General features: G+C 41.6%; 4 protein-coding genes across 4 annotated transcripts; 1 reads left to right on the forward strand and 3 right to left on the reverse strand.

Moving 5' to 3' along the window:
• Window positions 1-2,964: 2,964 nt before the first annotated feature.
• MELLADRAFT_90504 (uncharacterized protein) lies at window positions 2,965-4,405 on the forward strand (the record flags this gene model as incomplete). Its single annotated transcript, XM_007413636.1, has 5 exons — window positions 2,965-3,336; window positions 3,405-3,557; window positions 3,619-3,751; window positions 3,854-4,019; window positions 4,087-4,405. The coding sequence occupies 5 exons, from the start codon at window positions 2,965-2,967 to the stop codon at window positions 4,403-4,405; spliced, it is 1,143 nt and encodes a 380-aa protein (XP_007413698.1).
• Window positions 4,406-5,000: 595 nt separating this feature from the next.
• On the reverse strand, window positions 5,001-5,574 carry MELLADRAFT_65900 (uncharacterized protein; the record flags this gene model as incomplete). Its single annotated transcript, XM_007413777.1, has 3 exons — window positions 5,001-5,096; window positions 5,169-5,321; window positions 5,407-5,574. The coding sequence occupies 3 exons, from the start codon at window positions 5,572-5,574 to the stop codon at window positions 5,001-5,003; spliced, it is 417 nt and encodes a 138-aa protein (XP_007413839.1).
• A 2,774-nt stretch (window positions 5,575-8,348) lies between these two features.
• MELLADRAFT_90505 (uncharacterized protein) lies at window positions 8,349-9,358 on the reverse strand (the record flags this gene model as incomplete). The annotated part of the gene is made up of 4 exons (XM_007413776.1): window positions 8,349-8,533; window positions 8,597-8,940; window positions 9,016-9,184; window positions 9,250-9,358. 4 exons carry the CDS (start codon window positions 9,356-9,358, stop codon window positions 8,349-8,351), a joined length of 807 nt encoding a protein of 268 aa, XP_007413838.1.
• Window positions 9,359-17,904: 8,546 nt separating this feature from the next.
• MELLADRAFT_65902 (uncharacterized protein) lies at window positions 17,905-19,547 on the reverse strand (the record flags this gene model as incomplete). The annotated part of the gene is made up of 3 exons (XM_007413775.1): window positions 17,905-19,049; window positions 19,124-19,186; window positions 19,310-19,547. 3 exons carry the CDS (start codon window positions 19,545-19,547, stop codon window positions 17,905-17,907), a joined length of 1,446 nt encoding a protein of 481 aa, XP_007413837.1.
• Between the last annotated feature and the right edge of the window lie 815 nt (window positions 19,548-20,362).

Raw genomic sequence — 20,362 nt, forward strand, 5'->3', positions numbered from 1 at the left:
TTTGGTCCAGTGATTGTTAAAAGAATGAAAAAATACGAGCTGTGATTAATTTAGGTAGAACAATTAGAGAACAATGGATGATTTCATTAAAGGTCAAACAAAAGTTATTCTATCTTTTCATACTTTGGAATAGCAAAGGTTCAAGAATGATGTTCAGTCCTTGGAAGATGTGAAGCTGTTAAAGAAGTGTATGAGGGATGAGAAGCTCCCTATCAACCATTCCAGAATGAAAACAATCAATAGGTTCAACTTCGATCGATCGTCTTCATGAAAGTCTCTTCTTTGTTGATCAGACTTTTTATTGGATGTGGGGCACCCGGAGGGCGCCCTGCAAAGGCCACATGTGGCTCGGGGCCAGGGCCAGGGCGTTTCCTGCCCCCTCGCCCTCGCCATGCGCCCCTTTAGGGTGCCATGAGGCTTTGTGGCACCGGTGTGGTAATCAATCTATGAGACCAATCAAAAAATCAAAAAAAATCAAATTTTGAGTTACATCAATTATATTAAGGCCATTGCTATTTGCAGCCCACATGAAATCCATGTAGGTGCTGTCCAAATTAGGCCTACACGGTTGTTTTCCGCCAAAAAGCGCCTACATTTATGATGTAGGCGCTTTTTCCTTTTTCAAATGACGCCTACAGGCTGAAAAACCAATGTAGGCGTCATTTGTGTACGCCTACATTTTAAAAATAAAATGTAGGCGCTATTTTCAAGCGCCTACATTGTTTTTTCCATGTAGGCGCTTAAGTTAGTTATAAGGGTCTTATACACGTGTGAATACAAATATATAAGGGTGCTGGTATTAATATATAAGGGTGTTGGTATTAAATTATAAGGGTGGTGAGATTAATTATAAGGGTGGTGAGATTAATTATAAGGGTGGTGAGATCAATTATAAGGGTCTTATAATTAATTATAAGGGTGTTGGAATTAAATTATAAGGGTGTTGGTATTAAAATATGTAGGCGCACCAAAATTATGCCTACAGTCAAAAAAAAAATGTAGGCGCATTTTCATGACGCCTACACAATGTAGGCGCTTCAAATTTACGCCTACATTTTATTTTTAGAATGTAGGCGTACACAAATGACGCCTACTTCGGTTTTTCAGCCTGTAGGCATCATTTGAAAAAGGAAAAAGCGCCCACATCATAAATGTAGGCGCTTTTTCGTGGGAAACCTTCATGTAGGCGTTGTTTTGGCAGCGCCTACATGGATTTTGTGTGGGCTGCAAATAGCAAGGGCCTATATTAAATATAGTTTAATATTTACATCATTTTATCCTTTTAAAAAACTTAATAAGATAAGTATAAACTATTACCAAACAGATTACAAAAAGAAAGAAAGAAAAAAACATAAGAAAAACTCGAAAATATAGGTATACAGGTTGAGAAATGGTTTTTAGGGTATCAATATTAGGTTTGTGGGTTTAGTAGGGTTATAATACGAAAGAGGAGCATTGTTTTAGTCAGTAACAACTTTAATCTTGGTGGTTGATAAGAGAAAATAGAAGTTATCAAGGAAATGGAAAAAAGTCGAAATTGGTGAACAAGGGTTTACAGGTAGTTTTACATATGTAACAGTGGTATTAGTAATAATTGAGGCTGCCAAGAGTGTTTTTAGGGATATCCACGGTTAGATATTGCTGTGTAATGTTACAGAAGACAAGAAAAGCTTAGTAAAAGGTGTGTAAAGTGAAGAAAATAGGTGAAAATCGTCGAAAATGAAGGTTTTCAGCTGATTACATGTGTCAAATGACGTCAGAACATGATGAGCAATAGTTCATTCGACGCAAAATCATTCATTTCATAATTTACAATCTTTAAATTATTAGTAACAGAGGTGTATGACAAAAGTTATAAGGGATCAAAGGATTTGATTACACATCAACAAGATCACAAATCATTAATAACAAGCAATTACATCATTGAAATGCTGAATCATCATAAGATCAAATCAATATTCATTCTACACCATGGGGTAATTTGTACCATTGGATGGCGGTCATGGAATACCATCCGAAGGCGAGAAATGCTTGGTGGTGGAGAACCGCCGCCAGATGGTCAGTGGCGCGGCGAGAAGAAGGCAAGATTGCCAGACCTCCGTTAGATGGGCCATATGGCGGCCTAAAGACCGTCTACGAGTAAAGTTTGTACACCGCTGATCATGAGGGAGCCAATCAGCAAACCTGATTGTTCCTTCCCTCAGCCATGCCATCCACCCCATGTGGGTTGAGGGATTCAGATAGAACAACATGGCAAGGAACTCCTAGACCAAAGAATGGATTCTAGGAGCTCTTGTGTTGTCAAAATAAAAAAGGGGTGGCTAGAACCACGGCAATGGAGGCAAATGTGATTAAGGAACTTTAATTGCACAGCCTCCAGTTTGATGTTCCTGGAAGAGAGTTCCTCTTACCGTCTTCTGCTCGCCAAAAGGCTGGTTGATCTCTTGCCAGACCAACCAGCCGGCTTACCAGCTGATTTCTGGCCGAAATCCCAGCGTTTGACCAGAAATCAGCTGGTATAGCAGTACCAGCCAAAATCTGGTCAAACACTGGGATTGTGGCCGGCGTTTGGCCAGATCTCAACACGACCTCTTTCTTGCTCGTATTCCAACAAAAATTTACCCCCTGGTGTAGAACATTCAAAACACAGCATATACACAGCTAACCCTAACCCTAACCCTAACCCTAAGTGTCACCATCTGGTCACACTCTCAAACCGAAGCCCGATGACAACAATCGCAACCGCCATCACCCTGACTCGCCACGAACTCAAGTCGAAAACACCACGACCCACCATACGGCAACACGCGCTCCATGCTCTCAACCGGTGTTGAAGTGTCAACGTTCAGCTGAGGGGCCAGCCTCTCAAAGCCATAAGAGTGCCGCTAACAAAGCGTGTCTATCTCAGTATTGCCGTGGCGTAAGTCCCTTTCCACCTTGTTGTTTGCCAATTTCCACCCATTCATGTTTGGGTTACGTTACCAGTGCTGCCTAGCCTATGGGTCAGCTCTGTGTCGCCAGCACCCTTGCACTGCCACCACGGGAACCACTCACAATGCACGCAATGACTTGAGCCCCACAAGTATCATTCGAGGTGAACCTACCACCAGCACCTCCTCCTCTGCCCGCATCATCGCAGCCCAGTCAAGAGCACCAGCCTCCCAATCCAACCCTCATCAGTGGGTGCAAGGGTACAACTCCATGGGCCAACACATTGACGCTGAAACCTTTGTGATGTGTCACCAAAACCGCGCTGCACGAGACCGAGAAGAAGAGTTGTCCGCAAATAGCCTAATTGACGAGAAGAGCATGGCAACAATCCATCTATGGGTTAATGTGAGTTGAATGTAGTCCTTTGTTTACTTCAAGAGCCAGCTCATCACCCCCTTTTCCGACCGATGCAGCCTAATGAAAAGCAGGCGATCACTGCAAAGTTTCCTCAATGGCCACTTGCTTGCCTTGATCAAAGTCCACTGTTGTTACAGGCAGTCATCAAGGCTGTGGGCTCTCAATGGAACCAAGTGCTCACCTTTTGGGACGAGCAAATCTACGCCTGGGTCATTATTCTAATGGATCTTGCGCCTCATGACATCATCTGACATAATATCTCCCCTTTAGCACGACACCCTAGCGAGTTATCCCCATTGGTTCACTAGTCACACAATTGTAGCGCGACTACCGACTGTCACCGTTCCTGAATCTGCAATTCCGCCCTCCATGTGGAACCCTAAGACGGTGACCCAACCACCCTGTGCTGAAGAATATTGATCCACTTCAGACCTTCCACCAATTCACGACATGCCCTTGTTGTCACCACCAGCCAGAATCGAGACCAGTTCAAATTAAATAAAAGCTGCTTCCCATCTTGAAACTGCCACGCTGGCGCAGCTCGCAACGGCCCTCAAGCAACATCCAGACATTCAAGAACCAACTCCGAGTACATCAAGTACCCACATTGATTTGACTCAGCCTCTCAATGATGACATTGAGAGCAAGCTTGAGCAAACAAACTTTGACGAGTGAGTACAGCATGCCTGCACAGTAGAACAATTGAACTTGTTCACCTGATTTCATTTGTTTAAATAGGCCATCCTCTTCAGTGACCGTCCAGAGCCTCAAGAAGCACTGGCCCCCATTGGACTCCCCAGTTTCCAGCCTCCTTGAATGGCATCAGGATACTGAAAACGGGAATGTCAAGCTGAAGTGGAAGAGGCGTTGGGGCAGTGTATGGCTGTTCAATAAATCCACTGTCTATCAATACCAAAATTGGATTGAATTAGTCACCTACCCCCGATTTCTTGCCAAGTACGGTTCTCAACCACAAGCTACTGTGGCCGAGGCTCGCGACTGCTACCAGGACGAGTTTGACAAAGCCGCGTATGTTAAGGGCAAAGTTGAGGAGTAGTCTTGTACGTAGTACTGTTTTTCATGTTGAACACCTTTGATTCCAGTCAAAGTGGAAAGACTGTTCACTAACCAACCATTATTCGATTTCCCATCAATCCTTTTTTTCATGCACCTGCTATCCCATTCCAGAAAATGGTTATAACTCACACAATAAAATTAGAGTGTCTTTTCATTTGTTTTCCGCACCTCATTTTTGAGTTCACTTTTTGAATTGGATTAAAATTAGAGTGTCTTTGCAAATGCTTTCATCACCTCCTCTTTCTCAAGGTTATGTCACGCGTTAAGTTAAATTCAAATAGAATAAAATTTCAGTGAGTGTCTTTTCATATGTTTTCCGCACCTCTTTGTCGAGGTTCTTTCACGTGGTTTTCCCATTACAGAAATGGGAATATATATAAATATAAGTCATTTGAGTGAGCCCAAAGAGTAGTTAGGCCTCTTGAAAGGCTTAAAGGGAACAGTGAGGATGTAACCATTGCAACCACAGTAAACAAGTGGGAGCAGCACAGCGAAAGGCAAATTGGTCTATACAAAGTAAAGAACTTGATCGTATTGTAAAGCGCTTCTTTCAAAGCTCTGAGCCAGCCACACAATCATTCCACCCATACTACATTCCCTTGAACGACACTATTTCCTTGGACCACGTCTTCCTCATCTTGATTCACAGCGATTTTGGCATGGTGCATAACCTAACGATCAATTGGGAATTGAGTCAGTAAACAAACAAACATTTCAGTGAAAATATCGAAAGAAATGCGTACTTGAACAATGAAATGTTTCGATGGTGGGTCTTGGGAAACGAGAAGACCTTGGAAAGAAACAGGCGAGCCTTTCTTGATGTACTTGGCCTCTTTCAATGCAGGAGTGAAATATTCAAAGCAATATATGATCTCAAAACGAACGGACTTATTTGCCTGAGGAATCAAACCAATTAAGTGTGTCAGTCAATGAAGAAATTAACATCAAGACAGAGAAATTAAGATCAAGACAGATGCTTACTTTAGTATCAAAGAACTCATGTTCGGCTTCAACAGTCAGATGAAAATGTTCATCATCGTTGAAGTTGTCAAGAGAGACATTTACCACCTTGCCAATCCCAGCAATTGTTGCTTTGCCAGCAATCGCTTCGTGGGCAGGAGCCAAAGAGCCAATATCACTTTGTGTCATTTCGCTGTGCTTGATGAAACATTCGCGAGTCACAGGGTTTTGTCCAAGGTCTCCAGACAAATGATATGTGCGATCACGGCGGATGACGTTGGATTCCAACAAGTTCAAACCACGCGCTTCAAGCGCCACGGTGAAAGGCTTCCCTCGATCATCCCTCAGCACGAGCTCTGTTGGAGTGCTGTGATATCAACACACAAACCGAACCGCAGGGAAAAACGGCCTATGGTGCGGTGCGGTACGGTCTGGAGACCGTAGGCTGCAGTACGACCTGCTACGGTCAAACCGTACCGTAGTCTGGTATTCGCCAGGTAATTAGGGGGGGTTTCCGTACCGCTGTCTCCGTATTCCGGAGGTATCACCACCGTAGTTCGGAGTGCAGTACGGTCACTCCGGTATTTGTATACACCCTCAAGTTTTGCTAAGTTTGATGGTAAAGTCCAAGGAGTAGTTGTCCAAGCCAATAAACAAGTATTTGGATCCTCCAATAATGGAAACAAAAATGTGACTGCTGGATCATTCACATCATGATAATCACTTCCGGCTTCAAAATTTGAAAGTGGTGTAGTACAAGAAGTCGAATAAGGCATTACCCTACTTGCTCTATAAACTTGACCTTTTGTTCAAAGTTGTTTAAATACCCACCACATACTTTCCATAAAATCCACATTTAACATTTTATAATCATTATCAAAATCGATCCATCTCCCCATTCTTTCAATTGTTGATCTCCATTCTGATGAATATCTCATCACGATCGATCTACATTCTGCATTATAAGCTTTGATTCTGATCTTCATCACATCATCTTTTGATTTGATTTGGAGTTTCTTGTCAATTTCATGTTCCACTGGTAATCCATGACAATCCCAAAGAAATCGACGTTCAACATAATGACCATCAAGAAGAGCAAATCTAGTCACAATATCCTATTATGAGAAAAAAATGTTTGAGTTTAGTTAAATGATCGATCAGAAAAGAGAATGAAAGATTTTAGAAAAACCAACTTTGACAGTACCCATCAAAAGATGACCATAATGAGGTAAACCAGTAGCAAAAGGAGGACCATCATAACGGTTCCATCAAGTACGATGTCCTTTTTTATTTTCTTTATGTCTTGTTTTCTCAAATCAATATTTTTTGTTTTTTCTCGTTTTTTTGAGCGTAGTCGTCCGTAGCCTACGGTGGCTACGGTGGCTACGGTTCGGTCCGCTACGGGCTGACCGTACCGTAGTGATGGGTTTGAGCTAGTAGTATTATTGACTACACTACGGTTACGGTGAGGTTTAGAAATTAAACCTCATCGTACCGTCGCCGAGGCCGTAGTGCACTTCACTACGGGCCGGTTTGTGTGTTGGTGATATCGTGATGGGCCTCGGATGACAAGCACCGGCTAGATGAAGTCGAGTTAGAAAGTGAAAACGGGAGCGTCAAGCCAGATAAAACCAGAAGGCAAGGCTACCTAAGCAGAGAAATAGGTCCAGTAGAAAAAGATGACTTACATCGGATGTCGTACGTAGGATTGCACCAAGGACAGGAGTGTAAGAAACCGGCATGCTGAAGGTTTAACAACAATGACAATTGGTGTTTGTGAGGTTAATCCAAAATGAGAGACCTGGATTTTTCATTCCGACAGGAATGATAAAAAAAACTTGAAACACGGAGGTGTTATCCCAATTGGGAAGCTGAGCGCCACAATGGTAATGTCCAATCCAGCGACCATTCAGGTTTGGAATATCATTGGGTGAATGATGTTCAAGTAGAACTTTTTTCACGCGTCTGTCACGATACGAATCAAATATTTCTTTTGCTTTGCAATTGAAAACCAAGGATACATGGTGATTGATAATAGATAACAAATACATTAAATTGCCCTTTTAATCGCCCCCTCGCCAAGAAGATCCATTCCTTTTCTTCTATCCAGTTTTCTAGTTAACCACACATTTCTCAAATAAATCATCTCTTCTAAAAAAAGGTTGTAATGCAACGGATGCATGTTGCGGCACATTGATGCGTATCCACCAAACCAAATGTTAGTCAGTTCTGCTGCCGAAGCGTTGAAAATCCATTGCCCTCCCTCTTGAATATCAGGGAAGAGATGAGGGTCAGTGAAAAGTTTACAGAATTCATCTGATTCTGCGTGCAATCGGTGGTGGAATGGATCAACCGGGATGACAGTGCCCATGAACTGGCTTCAGTCGTTATCCCCATGGTAGATGTGTTCTGTCAACCTGCACGCATTGTCGTAGAAGACAACCTCTGGCATTCCTCGAGGGAACGTCTCTTCAAGGAAGGCCTGTGTGGACAAAAGAGACATTTGAAAACCAATGAAAGTCAGATTTCGAGTCAAACTAGAACTTTGGAGGTCATGTGCTGCTTACTCTGACCACACTGACAGACTCCGCATTGTAAAAAGTCTTCCTTGCCAAAATTATCCCACAAGGCCCCACAATAAGCTGTTCATTGTGTGTTCGAGATCTCGATAACAAATATTTCCCGGATGCCTGTGATTGGCCTCCGTCGCGTGCCGCCTCGTGGGCCCTTTGTGACTTGTCAGCTTGGCGCAAGCTGTCCAGGTCCTGAAATTCGGCAGTCTCCGGGTTTAAATGGACGGTTGGGTCGGTGGGGAGATTTGTTCCAGGTCAAGTCAGGATAGAGGTGAGGGAGAAATTCCCGGTTACCCGTTTGTTGAAATCTGCCCATGCTTTAATGTGGTCGTCGTCATTGCAGGTGTTGCTTCCAGGGTCGCAAACTTTTTGGCAAGGTTGTGCCCGGCATCAATTGCTGAGTAGAGCAAAATGCAGTGGGCAGTATCGATCATTGATGCGGTCCAACTGGCGAGTACAAGGACCTTCAGGCATTGGTTCCCCCGCACTGCGAGCTATTTCTTGCAATTGTTCCGTAGAAGCACTGCACCGCCAATGGCCCAACGTCACTCCGTCTGTGACAACTGCGCGTATGGCTGTGCAAGGCGACCATGTCAGTCGTGGACTAAGTGGCAATAAGGATTGATGAAATGACTTACTTTTCCAAAAATTTTCACCAGTTTCAGGGTCAGCACCATCTGGTAACGGGCGGACACAACTTGAACAGAAGTGGTCGCGGTACTTCGTCCCTTCAATCAGCAACATATTCAAGTGTGATTCAATCGCAGCCTCGAAACGGAGGTTATCGGTACCGCTGGAGCTGACCATTAGGCGGGTGCCTTGACGGTCGGCGTGCTTGATTAGTGAATGCAGTATGAGACCGTGACAGCACTCTTCCTCCAACATTGAAGGAGAGAACAACTGGCTGGCTTTGAAGGTAGGGGGAGGCGACTTATCTACAAATACCATGTTGAACCAATTCACAAGGTTGAAATGGCTAACGCTATGTGGGAAACAGTTAAAACAGTTAGTAACAATTGTTTGAGAGAGGCTACGTCCACCTGAAAATCAAACTTACTGGCCTACCATTTTTAAAACTCGGAACATGTAGGCTAGACGGGTGGTCATGTAATAATGACAATGAATTTGAAGGTAATCTGTGTCGCGTCCCATGCCCTGTGTGTAGTAGTATCGTTCACCTTCTTGTGTGTAGAGGCTTGGCCTATACATAGTTTCACAATCGGGGTCTGGTACGAGAATGATACATCAGGTTGGAATAGTCTTTCTGGATAACCAGCAGGAAATTACTTACTTGAACAATTTAGTATGACAGTCTGAACCGCGTGCACACCATTGATGTTGTGTAGGTAGCCGTCGAGCGTGAATGGACGTGTAACGGGTAGGAATGGTCTGGTGTGCATAGGGTACAGTTTGAAAGCGGTGATTGTGAGAATCCTTTGGGCAATTTTGGTGTGAGGTGCTGTTGTAGGCCGGATTCACGGATTAATGCCTTCGAGTCGATTGTGCATGAGTGCAGAAAGGGGTAAGATAGACGCCACAGATCGGACAGAACGTTGCTCGGTGATTCAAAGGAAAGGGCGGATTCCAGAAAGGGTAGCACAGGATTGCGAGTCAGTGACAGACGTAGGGATTCGGCGGCTACATGCTTTACTTCAGCCGCGAGGGAGACGAAGCGTATGAAGTCACCTACAGTGAGAGTCGCGGCGAGGTGAGGGGACTGGGTGATAAGTTGAACGGTAAAATCTCGTAGGAGCATTTTGGCGGTGATGGATGGTGAGTGTTGAGGTGAAGGTGTTCGAGGCGATAGGGTATGGAGGTTTGTGTGTGGATGTCCACCGCGGGGCAGGTGGCACGTGACGCTCACGTGAGATTTGCCTCTGCCATTCATACACATGCTGTCTACATTGTCATACCCAATGTGAGTTACACCTGACAGCCAGCATGGGCTTCACCCAATCTGATCATGTTGCTAGAACGTGATGACTCACCCAACAAGCAGGTGAGTCATCTCACCTTGTTAAGGGTGTGAGGCAAGCTTTCTGACAACCAGGCGGGGAAGCTCACACACCTGTACTGTATAGAAGTTGTATTGAGATGGTGAGCTTTGGCTCATCCCAGTGCTTTTCCATCCTTGTAATGGCTGAATAACCACATCAGTTGAATCAGGCTGGGATGTTCTCAACTTTTGCTCACAGAGTGCACACTATAACTGATCTGATCTTTGCATTGACAGGAACTACGTGCAGTAATCACAGAAACACAAATAACATTGAGAACAGTTAGAAAACATAAAACTAAAACTTAAACTAAAAATGGTCTGCAAGTAAAGTTTTTGATTATTGATTGTAGTGCTTGATAATATGATTTGATCAATTGTTTCTATTGACAAGGATCATTAATCAATCAGCAAATGAATTGATCAGTGAGAGATAAAAAAAAGATTGAGACAAAGAAAGACCTACAATCTACGAGATCGATCCAGGTGTACGGGGCAATAAGACTATGAGAACAGAAAGGAAGGAGACCATTGATATCTGCTAGAGAGGAATGGTGATAAATATATGAACAAATTAACAGAAAAGTACCAAAAGATCAGTCTTCAGCTTCATTGATATATCAGAAAACCATTTGAGCAAGGGAAGAAGAGAACTTACAAACAAAACAAACGATGAAAGGGTTTGAAATTAAGACTTCAAACAGGAGCAAATCATGACATCAAGCTTCACAGTAACTTGAATGAGATAAATATGAAACACTACAAGAAAGATAATATTTTCTGGGCAGAAAATTAAATTATTGATACACAAAAATATTGAGAGGCCAGGAGGAGAGCAAAAAATGAATAAAAATATGCATCTTGTTCCCTGCATTGAGAACTTCACTCTGCATATTTTTCCGTATTTTTACAGTCCACATTGATAAGTGTACTAACAATAAACCTTCACAATCATCCAATTACAACCTGTAACCTAACTTAACTAAGTCCCTCTCGGACGAACGAGTAGTCGAGAGAGGGACTTATACCTTATACCAAATCTTTGGCGGATGAGCCGGAAACATTTGGCCGGGGGATTTTTCAACGCGCCATATCTGTGGATCCTGCAAACAAATGTCCTTGGGACCAAAGAAAAGAGCTATGCGCCTGCTTAATCTACACACATGTGTGTAGCCTACATCTAATTTGATTCAGAACTCACGGAGCAATCCAATTGTGAAGTTTGCAAAAATCACCAAAATCGGACACAAAGCTGTCCAGCCTGTCAAAAACTCACACCAAACGCGCTGAAATGTTACACAAAAACAATTTTTCAAGTCGGTTTTTAAGAGCTTCCCTGGCGGCAAAGAAGGGATTTGAAAAGATGTGCGTGTGTAGGATGATCAGGCGCAGAGGACTTTTCTTTGGTACAGAGGATATTTGTTTGTAGGCTATAGAGATATGGAAGATTGAAAAGGTGCCCAGCCAAACTTCTCCGGCTCATACGCCAAAGTTGTGGTATAAGGTATAAGTCCCTCTCTCGACTACTCGTTCGTCCGAGAGGGACTTAGTTAAGTTAGACCTGTAACAAGCACTGAAATTTGGCTCATTAGTGTTTAGAGAAACTTTTGATTTCTGAAAATACTCATAACTTTTTCAATTCCGGTCCAAAACGCTCAATTTTGGGTGCATTAGTAAGCTGGAATTGTCCTCCAAATAGTTCATAATAGGACCACACAGTGTGCTGGTCTGCTAAAAAAGATATCATCTTTTTTATACGTTTGTACATACAGATCCATAGAATGATTGTCATACTAGCTACATAGTTCTTGATCTTATGAAAGTTTGAGAGGAAGAGTTCAGCTTTCTAATGCACTTAAAATCGAGTGTTTTGAGGCAGATTTGACAAAGTTATAGGTGTTTTCAGAAATCAAAAGTTTCTCTAAACACTAATGAGCCAAATTTCAGTGCTTGTTACAGGTTGTAATTGGATGATTATGAAGGTTTATTGTTAGTACACTTATCAATACGGACTGTAAAAATATGGAAAAATATGGAGAGTGAAGCTCTCACCGCAGGGAACAAGATGCATATTTTAATTTATTTTTTGCCCTTCTCCTGGCCTCTCAATATTTCTGTGTATCAATAATTTAATTTTCTGCCCAGAAAATATTATATTTTGTGTAGTGAAAGAAGGAAAGACTTACAAATGAAACAATTGATCAAAGGACTTCAATATGAATGGAACAGAACCAGAGTCAGCAAATATGAATCTGAACCAATGGAATTTAAAAGAGTGGTTAGAAAACCTATCAGAATGATGATGCAAAAAAAGTTGAATGAATGAGCGCCTCCAACACAAAGGTGATCAATGTGATGTGAGTGATGAAGGACTCGAGCTGAGACTCGGCAGTGGACATTGGACAAAGTGTAACTGTGGAGTCTGTGACATGTGTATGTGGCGTCATACTTGACATCATGTGTACCAGGGTCCGAAAATGACACCAGGCTGTGACATTTACACAGCCTGCTTTTGGAAAGGCGGCCTTCAAATTTCAGGATCACTTTGGCCGATAGCTCTTCTTGGTTGTTCTTAGCTTATATTAAGCTACCCCCATCGTGTAAGTCTTTTCTTTTTCTTTGTCATCCAATACTCTCAACTTGATACTAATAGACTTGTATCTCATTTGTCTTTTGATCGTCTTCTAGGGTTCCAAAGCTATCATTGCCAGTTTGTATCATGTAAGTAGTTCCTCTCATCAACGGTGGCTTGCTAAGCTAAGCCTAGGTCAAGGTTATGAAACCTGTAGCTTAGATTAGCAAGCCACCGTTGCTAAGTTCACTGATTTTGCTATTTTCAGTATATAGATCTTGTTGACTTTGACAACCTTTTGCAATTTCCTCACAAGTCCCGTTGTTGAAAACCCTGTGGTTCCTTGCATCAAGACCAATGTTGGTCAATGTTTCAGCTTGTAAGTTTTTTTGTCAACTTTTATCTTATACCTCTCATGTCTGTGTGTGATGCAAGCAACTTTTTTTTTGTGTCTTGTTCTTTTTTGATAGTGTCAACAAGGCTGACATATATTTTTATAACAAAAATGTTCTCACTGTATACCATAATTAGGCTAGTTTTGTACAATATTGATGTAATTAGCATTTACGGATTCTGTTTTTGATAGACATCTAAAATGTTCATAATCAGTTCAAGTACAAACTCAAAAGAACCAATTGTGTGTAATGTGAGATGCATCAGCAATGGATGGGCTTTTTCCTGTTTTGTGGAGTAGTTGTCGACTCATCTCAATTCACTTTGTGTTTACACACATTAAGAAGATATCCATCTGCTCAGCACCCAATAAATTTGGATGCTGTTTATCCAAGCTGAGTGTGTGGATGGCAGGTTGTACTGACACATCCCAGCTCATACTGGCATCCAAGCTCATTTGGGTGCTAAGCACCTGGCTTTCAGGCCACGCTCACATGCATCAGCTCACCCGCTGCTAGGATGGTACATCACATTAGCAGAACGTGAGCTCGCTGCTCACAGCGAGCCCATGTGTAGAACAGGTGACAAGCTTGGGTGAGGGCGACGTAGCCGCGGTCACACTGCTGCCACCTGTTCTACACAACCACTCAGCGTGGTCATACCCAACTTACATTTCACGTGGTCCCAGTTCAAAGTCGCCCCGCGGCGTCACGGTTCACCGGCGTGGACATATCCACATACCACCACTTAACATACGCCGGATATTACTGGCATTAATGGCCAAAAGGTTTTTGGTAGGCTAACAGTAAGTCAGGATTTACATACACGGGTCGTGCTATATTTGCATACCATCATGGTGTATGAGAGGTCTGTCCCAGAGTCCCAGAGTCAGCCAGAGTCCCAGCCAAGTCCCAGGCTTCCCCCCGCTTCTCCGGTCTACCGCCGGGTGTGAGCGTGATGCGTACCCTAACTGGGGCGCGGGAATGCAGAATGCATGCCATGGGTGGCGGCCACGGTCTTTTTCTCCCACAGGTAAAGATTGACAGGCTGAGATACCCTCCCCAATCCACTTTATCTATGTAATTCCAACTAGTATGTACACTTTCAAGAAAGTATTATGGTTCTGAAGAAAAATTAAATACTTTCTTTAGATAGTCCCGACTCTTACGTCCCGGGCTATCCGTGTTTGGGTTTTACTTAAAACCCCCGTATTCTAGGAACTTTGGTATTTCAAAGTTATAAGAATTTGGAACAACCAATTCTATATGTCTATTTCCGGAATATTGAAGCGATTCCAATATCTTGAAGAATTTTAGGAAATTGGATATTAGCGCTCTAGATTATTTCTAGTTATATCTAGCTGAAGAATCTAGACGAGCTAATTTCACTTATCACTGATTGTGTATAATTTGAATCAGAGATACTTGAAAATATCCTTATACGACTATATAAAATTGGTATTTGGGGTCTAAGAACACACTAGAGGGATTACCAAATCTTAGAATCGAGTTAAGATTCGAGAATTATGGTTGAGTTTTAATATACCTCTACTCAGGAATGAAAGACTGAGCCTCTAAAACGAAACCCCAATTCTTTCTTTCCTGTGTGCCTTGTAAAACCGTTTAATATTGATCTATCATTCTATTTGATTTCGATGCAGTTTATTCTTATTCAATTGTAGTAAAATATCTTTTGTCAATGATAATTCTTTTGAAGAGTAAGCTTTGATGTATAATTTCCATGCATCTGACTTCCACCTGCCTATCTCGCAAATATCTTCAACAGGTACCCCTAATGCAAAACGGAGTGAAGCACCTCCTACCCTAAAGGAATGTCCTGTTAAGCCTTTAAAGCCCTTCTTTTCCCAAATTGATTGACAAGTTGATATTATCGTTTGTTTCGAAAGTAACACTTTTCTCGAATTAATTATATAACTGAACAATGGATCTTCTTCATTCGTAGCTCTCAACAATCTTCTTTTGAGCGCTGCTACTGGACATAACGCGTGATTCAAGCCTTTCAATTGTAGAACTTGGATTTCCCCCAGTTTTGCTGTTTTTGCTCCTCTGATTGAAATAAACGCTTCTTCTGTGATGCCATCAACTATTACTTTTGTATCTGATTTTAATATAATTTCTGATGTGTCGTGTTTATCTTCTGTTATCTCGCCTAGTCTTGCTAGACTCCAAAAAGCACATAAGATCGTATCTAAAATCGCTAGTTCTTTCTTGCCTCCTTTGATAAGTTCTTCAACGAGTATTAATAGATGTTCTAAATGAATTGCCTTCTTCTCGTTTCCTCTTGCTACCGTTGCGTCCACCTTCTTTGATGCTATTAGCATCAATTTAATTACTGCATCTTTAACCTTTGGAAAGTCTTCTCTATGGTACAGATGCCATGCTTTTAAACCATACAAGTATTTCTCTAAAGTTTGAGACAAAATATCTTCTTTTGTCGGACCTCTCTTCGTTCTCCCTGCCCAAACACAGAACTCGTAAATTTCGTCACTTGATGCCGGTAAATTTATAGATCTATGCATATAGGTACTCCTAAACTTTAAGAACTTCTTTACCGCTCCATTGTAGCTCACTATAGTACTCCATTTCCAACCATCTAGAATATGCTGTTGAAGATTATCGTAATACGTTTTCCCGTCGCCTCTACTGAGGAATTGTGATATGGGAAGTAAAGAGTTATTGATTGCCGACGGACTGATTGTCGATTGATTTTCTTCCATTTAAGAAGTACTCAAGGATTTGTCTTTTCTTTGTTGACTAACATTTCAAAATTGTCTCTGAAATTTATTTATCAACAGTATCTTACAACTTACTTGTCAACAGTATTATACATTATATACAATTTAATACTTTGAATATTATATACACTTTGCAAAGATGAAACAAATTCTCATATGCATGAATGAAAAATCGTTAGGGCACCCTTACTAGGGTTCTATGAATGAACCAACCCTGGGAACTGGTTTCTAAGTGCTTCTCACTCTTCCCCATCTACATCGTTCTGTGTGAAACAATCAACTAGATCTGTAGGCAATGAAACCCATACACGATCTGATTCATTTTTATCATGATCATCACCTTCTCCCCTGGATATATCATCCGCGTCGTTCTTCTTGGAAATTACTCGTTTTGCTACCAGATCCATTTGACAAGAGATCAAAATTTGTTGAATTTTCCTCCATTCTCTGTTTACTTCCAGATCATTTGACCTCCTATTTGTTATCGCGTTTTGGCTTGTTGTGTTATCTGTCCACACAATTAAAGTTTTACCTTTATAGTTTCCCTTCGAAACTATATGCCATAGTCCAATCCTTATTGCTGCTGTCTCTAACCACGCAATACCTCTGCTGGATTCTCCTGAACATTGCCATCCAGTTTTTAACTTCACCTGGAACCACTCTTTGCCTATCAATACGCCTATTCCATACGATGGTGAGGCGTCGCCCACCCATCCTATATCTACTGGGTTTTCGAATCTAATCAACCTAGTGTGTTCAAAATTCGATAAAACCACTTTCCAATGTAACAAATCCATCTTAACATCATCTGGGATCAATTGGGTCGCATGTTTATACACCCAGCTCTTTTTCCACCTATACAATCCTGTCATGTAACATTTAAGTTGTGGGAGCATTAATGTGACGTGTACTAGCCTTCCTGTCAATACTTCGACTTCATTAAACGAGAATCTTTTATGTGGTTCTAATGCGTCTACAATTTGTGATTTTTGTTGGTTCAACTTCTCCTCTGGTAGGCGTACCGTCTTCGTTACTGCATTTCAAATGAATCCAATAAATTTTTGTTCTTCTTTAAAATTCTGCATCTTTTCTTCATTTGTTATCACTCCTAATTGTAGGCTTCTATCAATTACGTCCTTCATTTCTAAATTTGAGCTAACATTCTTTATGAATAATGCGTCATCAACCCACCTAAAAATTTCGACCACATCGAATTCGTGTTTCATGATGTTCTTCCAAGCATCTGCCGGTCTACCAAAGGACCCGCACCCTGCCACGCCTCCGAAACCGATCCGTGTGTCCCACCATACCATATCATCTCCATCTAAAACCATCATGTAAGGTTGTTGTTCTGGTCTAGTTGGGATTTGGCGATATGCCTTCTCCCAATCAAAAAGCGCCAAGAGGAGTGGGTTCTTGGAGTTACGGAAGAATCTTGATACCTTAGCAAAGTCATCCCAAGTAGTTTTGAAGTCGTCGGCTTCTACGAAAGAGTTTACCGAAGGAATATCCGGATTATTTCTTGGAAAAGATAAGTCGTTAATGGCTCTTATAGAACCGTCGCCGTTGACTACGGCTCCCATTGGGTTTGTCCTAAAAAATCCCACTCGCTCGAATACTTCTTGACGTGTGAAAGGACCGAAAATTCTTCTTGCTAATTTTTCTTTTCCCATATTCTTCTTTATTTTATCTTTTGCTAATTCTGATGATGAATGATTGGGTGGTGTGTACCATTTGCAATCTATAAGGAAATGGTGCGGTATTCCTTGGTCGAAACCGAATTTGAAGCCTAACAGGATGTCTTTATACTCTTCAAATAAATCTGCATTTCGTAAGGCTTCTTCCCATTTACCAATGTTCATCTCGCAATTGACCGGTCCTGGCCACTTGTCAGTCAGGTCCATTAGGTCTTCTTCTGTTTCTTTTATCGGTGAAATTAGTTGGCAAGAATCTGACAAATCTGTCTCTGTGTCCGATGATAATAAGAACGTTTTGTCATGGCTTTCAGGAGAAGTAGGGGATCAAATTTTATTTTATTTCAAATAATTTTCACAATTGCAATAACAAGAACAAAAAGAAAAAACAATAAATAAGTTTATAATATTCACAATAAAGAGAATCTCGTAGCGTAAACATGATTGAAATGGTAGTATGCAAGATAAGAAAAAACATGAAAAGAACATAACGTTTAAAACGTGTAGTGAATCAACTTCATAGCAAAGAGCGTAACCTACATCTCTTTTTCTTTTCCTTTCCCTTTCTGTACCTCAGCTACCTTCCTATGATTGGGATCGAAATTTCTCCCTTTATAATTCCCGTAAGGTCCGCTGCTTTTAAATTGTGGCTTATCTTTCCTGTCGAAGTAATTTCTGGAAGGGCCTGTGAAATTTCTGGTTTGCGATGGTGATGTCGTTGGGAATTCTGTCAAGATGTCGGAATAAGGATTTTTGCCAGCTTTAGGTCCTCCTTTCCGGTAAGGGTTATCTTCTGTGTTTAAATCATCTTGCGCTCTTGCGTTATAGAATATTTCATTCACTAAGCCTTCTGGTTCTAGTGCTGGATTTGGTACTTTTTGATCAGGGTTTCTTACTGCGAATACCACTTTCCTGATCGTCAAATCGTATTTGAACGCGATGACCCAAGATCGTTGTTGTTTGAATATCTTGATTACGTTCTTCCTATGTACTTCCATTGCATCAGCAAATCCACAGAATTTGTAGTCGTCCCTTAACATGGTAATGAAGTTTTCCATGTTCTCACCCCATTCGAATCTTGATTGAGTCCATTCTCCCGGAAATGGGTGTCCACGATACTTTTCTACTTCCTTCTCTGTTTTCTTGTAATCTACATGATTATCACTCGCAGTTTGCTGCCAAGCTCTATTGAAAATGGTTAATGGGAGTTGACCTTGTAAAAGCTGCATGTTTTTTTGAAAAAATAGAGGTAAAGATTGTGCATTTGCGTCTGGTGTGATGCTGAAATCGAATTGGAGTCCTCCTTCTGAAAAGGATGCTTCGGGGAGATTAAAACTTTTGGTGAAGCTTGAAGTTTTATTGATTAGTGGGACGGGGGTATCTTCTCTGTCTGTTAGATCAATGATTTCTTTTATCCTTGAGGAAGGTTGCTTTCCGTTGCGGATATCATTTAGCAGGTTGACGGCTTTCGTGAATTCTGACTCTTCCATCGTTTGGGACTTTGTTGTAGCAGGCGTTTTCTTTTGTATCTTTGGTAACTTCTCGGAAGTTCCAAACATATTTCTGAATTCTGCTTCTAACTGTTGAGAGTTAGATGCTGCCTCCTTCGTCGCTGGGACTTGCTTGTAACCGGCGTTCAGGTCGAGTGTGTCTAAACCGTTTTGACCTGCAGAAGGGTTTGCTAAAAAACAAATAATGAACGGGAATGTTATTGTCGTTATTACTCTGTACTAGAGTTTTATGTGATAGACTTACTGTCATCGACCGTCTCTTTGTTTCCGTTTGCGTCTGACGATGTTTGGCTTGTATGGACGGGTCCTGTGCCGAAATTCGATGGTACAACACATCTTTATTAGTTTTGTTATTCAAGAATAATCATTGTCTGACAAGACACGAGTAAAATTTTTCTTGTATTATGGTATTTAGCAAAACATTGCCCACCTTTTCCTCTATTGAGGTAATTCGATATCAACATCTGTTTGTTGTATCTCCCGAAGGCTCCCTGGTTAGGCGTCCCTTGTGATCCGCTTGGTCGTCCTTCTCCTGAAGAGTGCTGAGTCGTATTACTTTCTGACGTTTCGGCTGGCGCTTCAGTTTGCTGAGAAATGGCTTCATTCGTTGAGACTGGTGTTATACTACTGAGAGTAGCCGTTACATCTGAAATTAAGCTTGCTGACATTTTCAATTCGGTGATTGTGTAAAACGATTAGAAAATTATATATATATATTTTATATATATTTGGAATTGAAAGATAATCTAGTCAAAAACAATTGAGGATAAATAAAATCTGATAATTTTTGATAGATATTTTATAGCGATAAATTTCAGGATGATGAGTTTGAAAGTAATAAGCGGATAGAGGAAAACAAAAAGATATTTCCTCAGAATGCTTTCATCTTATATAATCTCTTAATATTCATTTAGTTGTAACAAGGTTACTTTTGTTACCGTAGGTATCTTTTCATCAGATATAGGTAAACTAGATTGGACCCTGATGAATTATCTAAACTGGTTAGATTTTCTGCGAGTGACCATTTTTTGGACTGGACTAAATTGAATAAATTAGATTATATTTCGAAATACTTTCAAAATACATTACGCGTAGACGTGGACACTGCCCACCTACCTCGTGCCTCCTCCGGAAAACATTGGATGCTGTTTATCCAAGCTGAGTGTGTGGATGGCAGGTTGTACTGACACATCCCAGCTCATACTGGCATCCAAGCTCATTTGGGTGCTAAGCACCTGGCTTTCAGGCCACGCTCACATGCATCAGCTCACCCGCTGCTAGGATGGTACATCACATTAGCAGAACGTGAGCTCGCTGCTCACAGCGAGCCCATGTGTAGAACAGGTGACAAGCTTGGGTGAGGGCGACGTAGCCGCGGTCACACTGCTGCCACCTGTTCTACACAACCACTCAGCGTGGTCATACCCAACTTACATTTCACGTGGTCCCAGTTCAAAGTCGCCCCGCGGCGTCACGGTTCACC

This window comes from Melampsora larici-populina (genome assembly GCF_000204055.1).
Source record: "Melampsora larici-populina 98AG31 unplaced genomic scaffold MELLAscaffold_38, whole genome shotgun sequence".
NCBI lineage: Eukaryota > Fungi > Basidiomycota > Pucciniomycetes > Pucciniales > Melampsoraceae > Melampsora > Melampsora laricis-populina.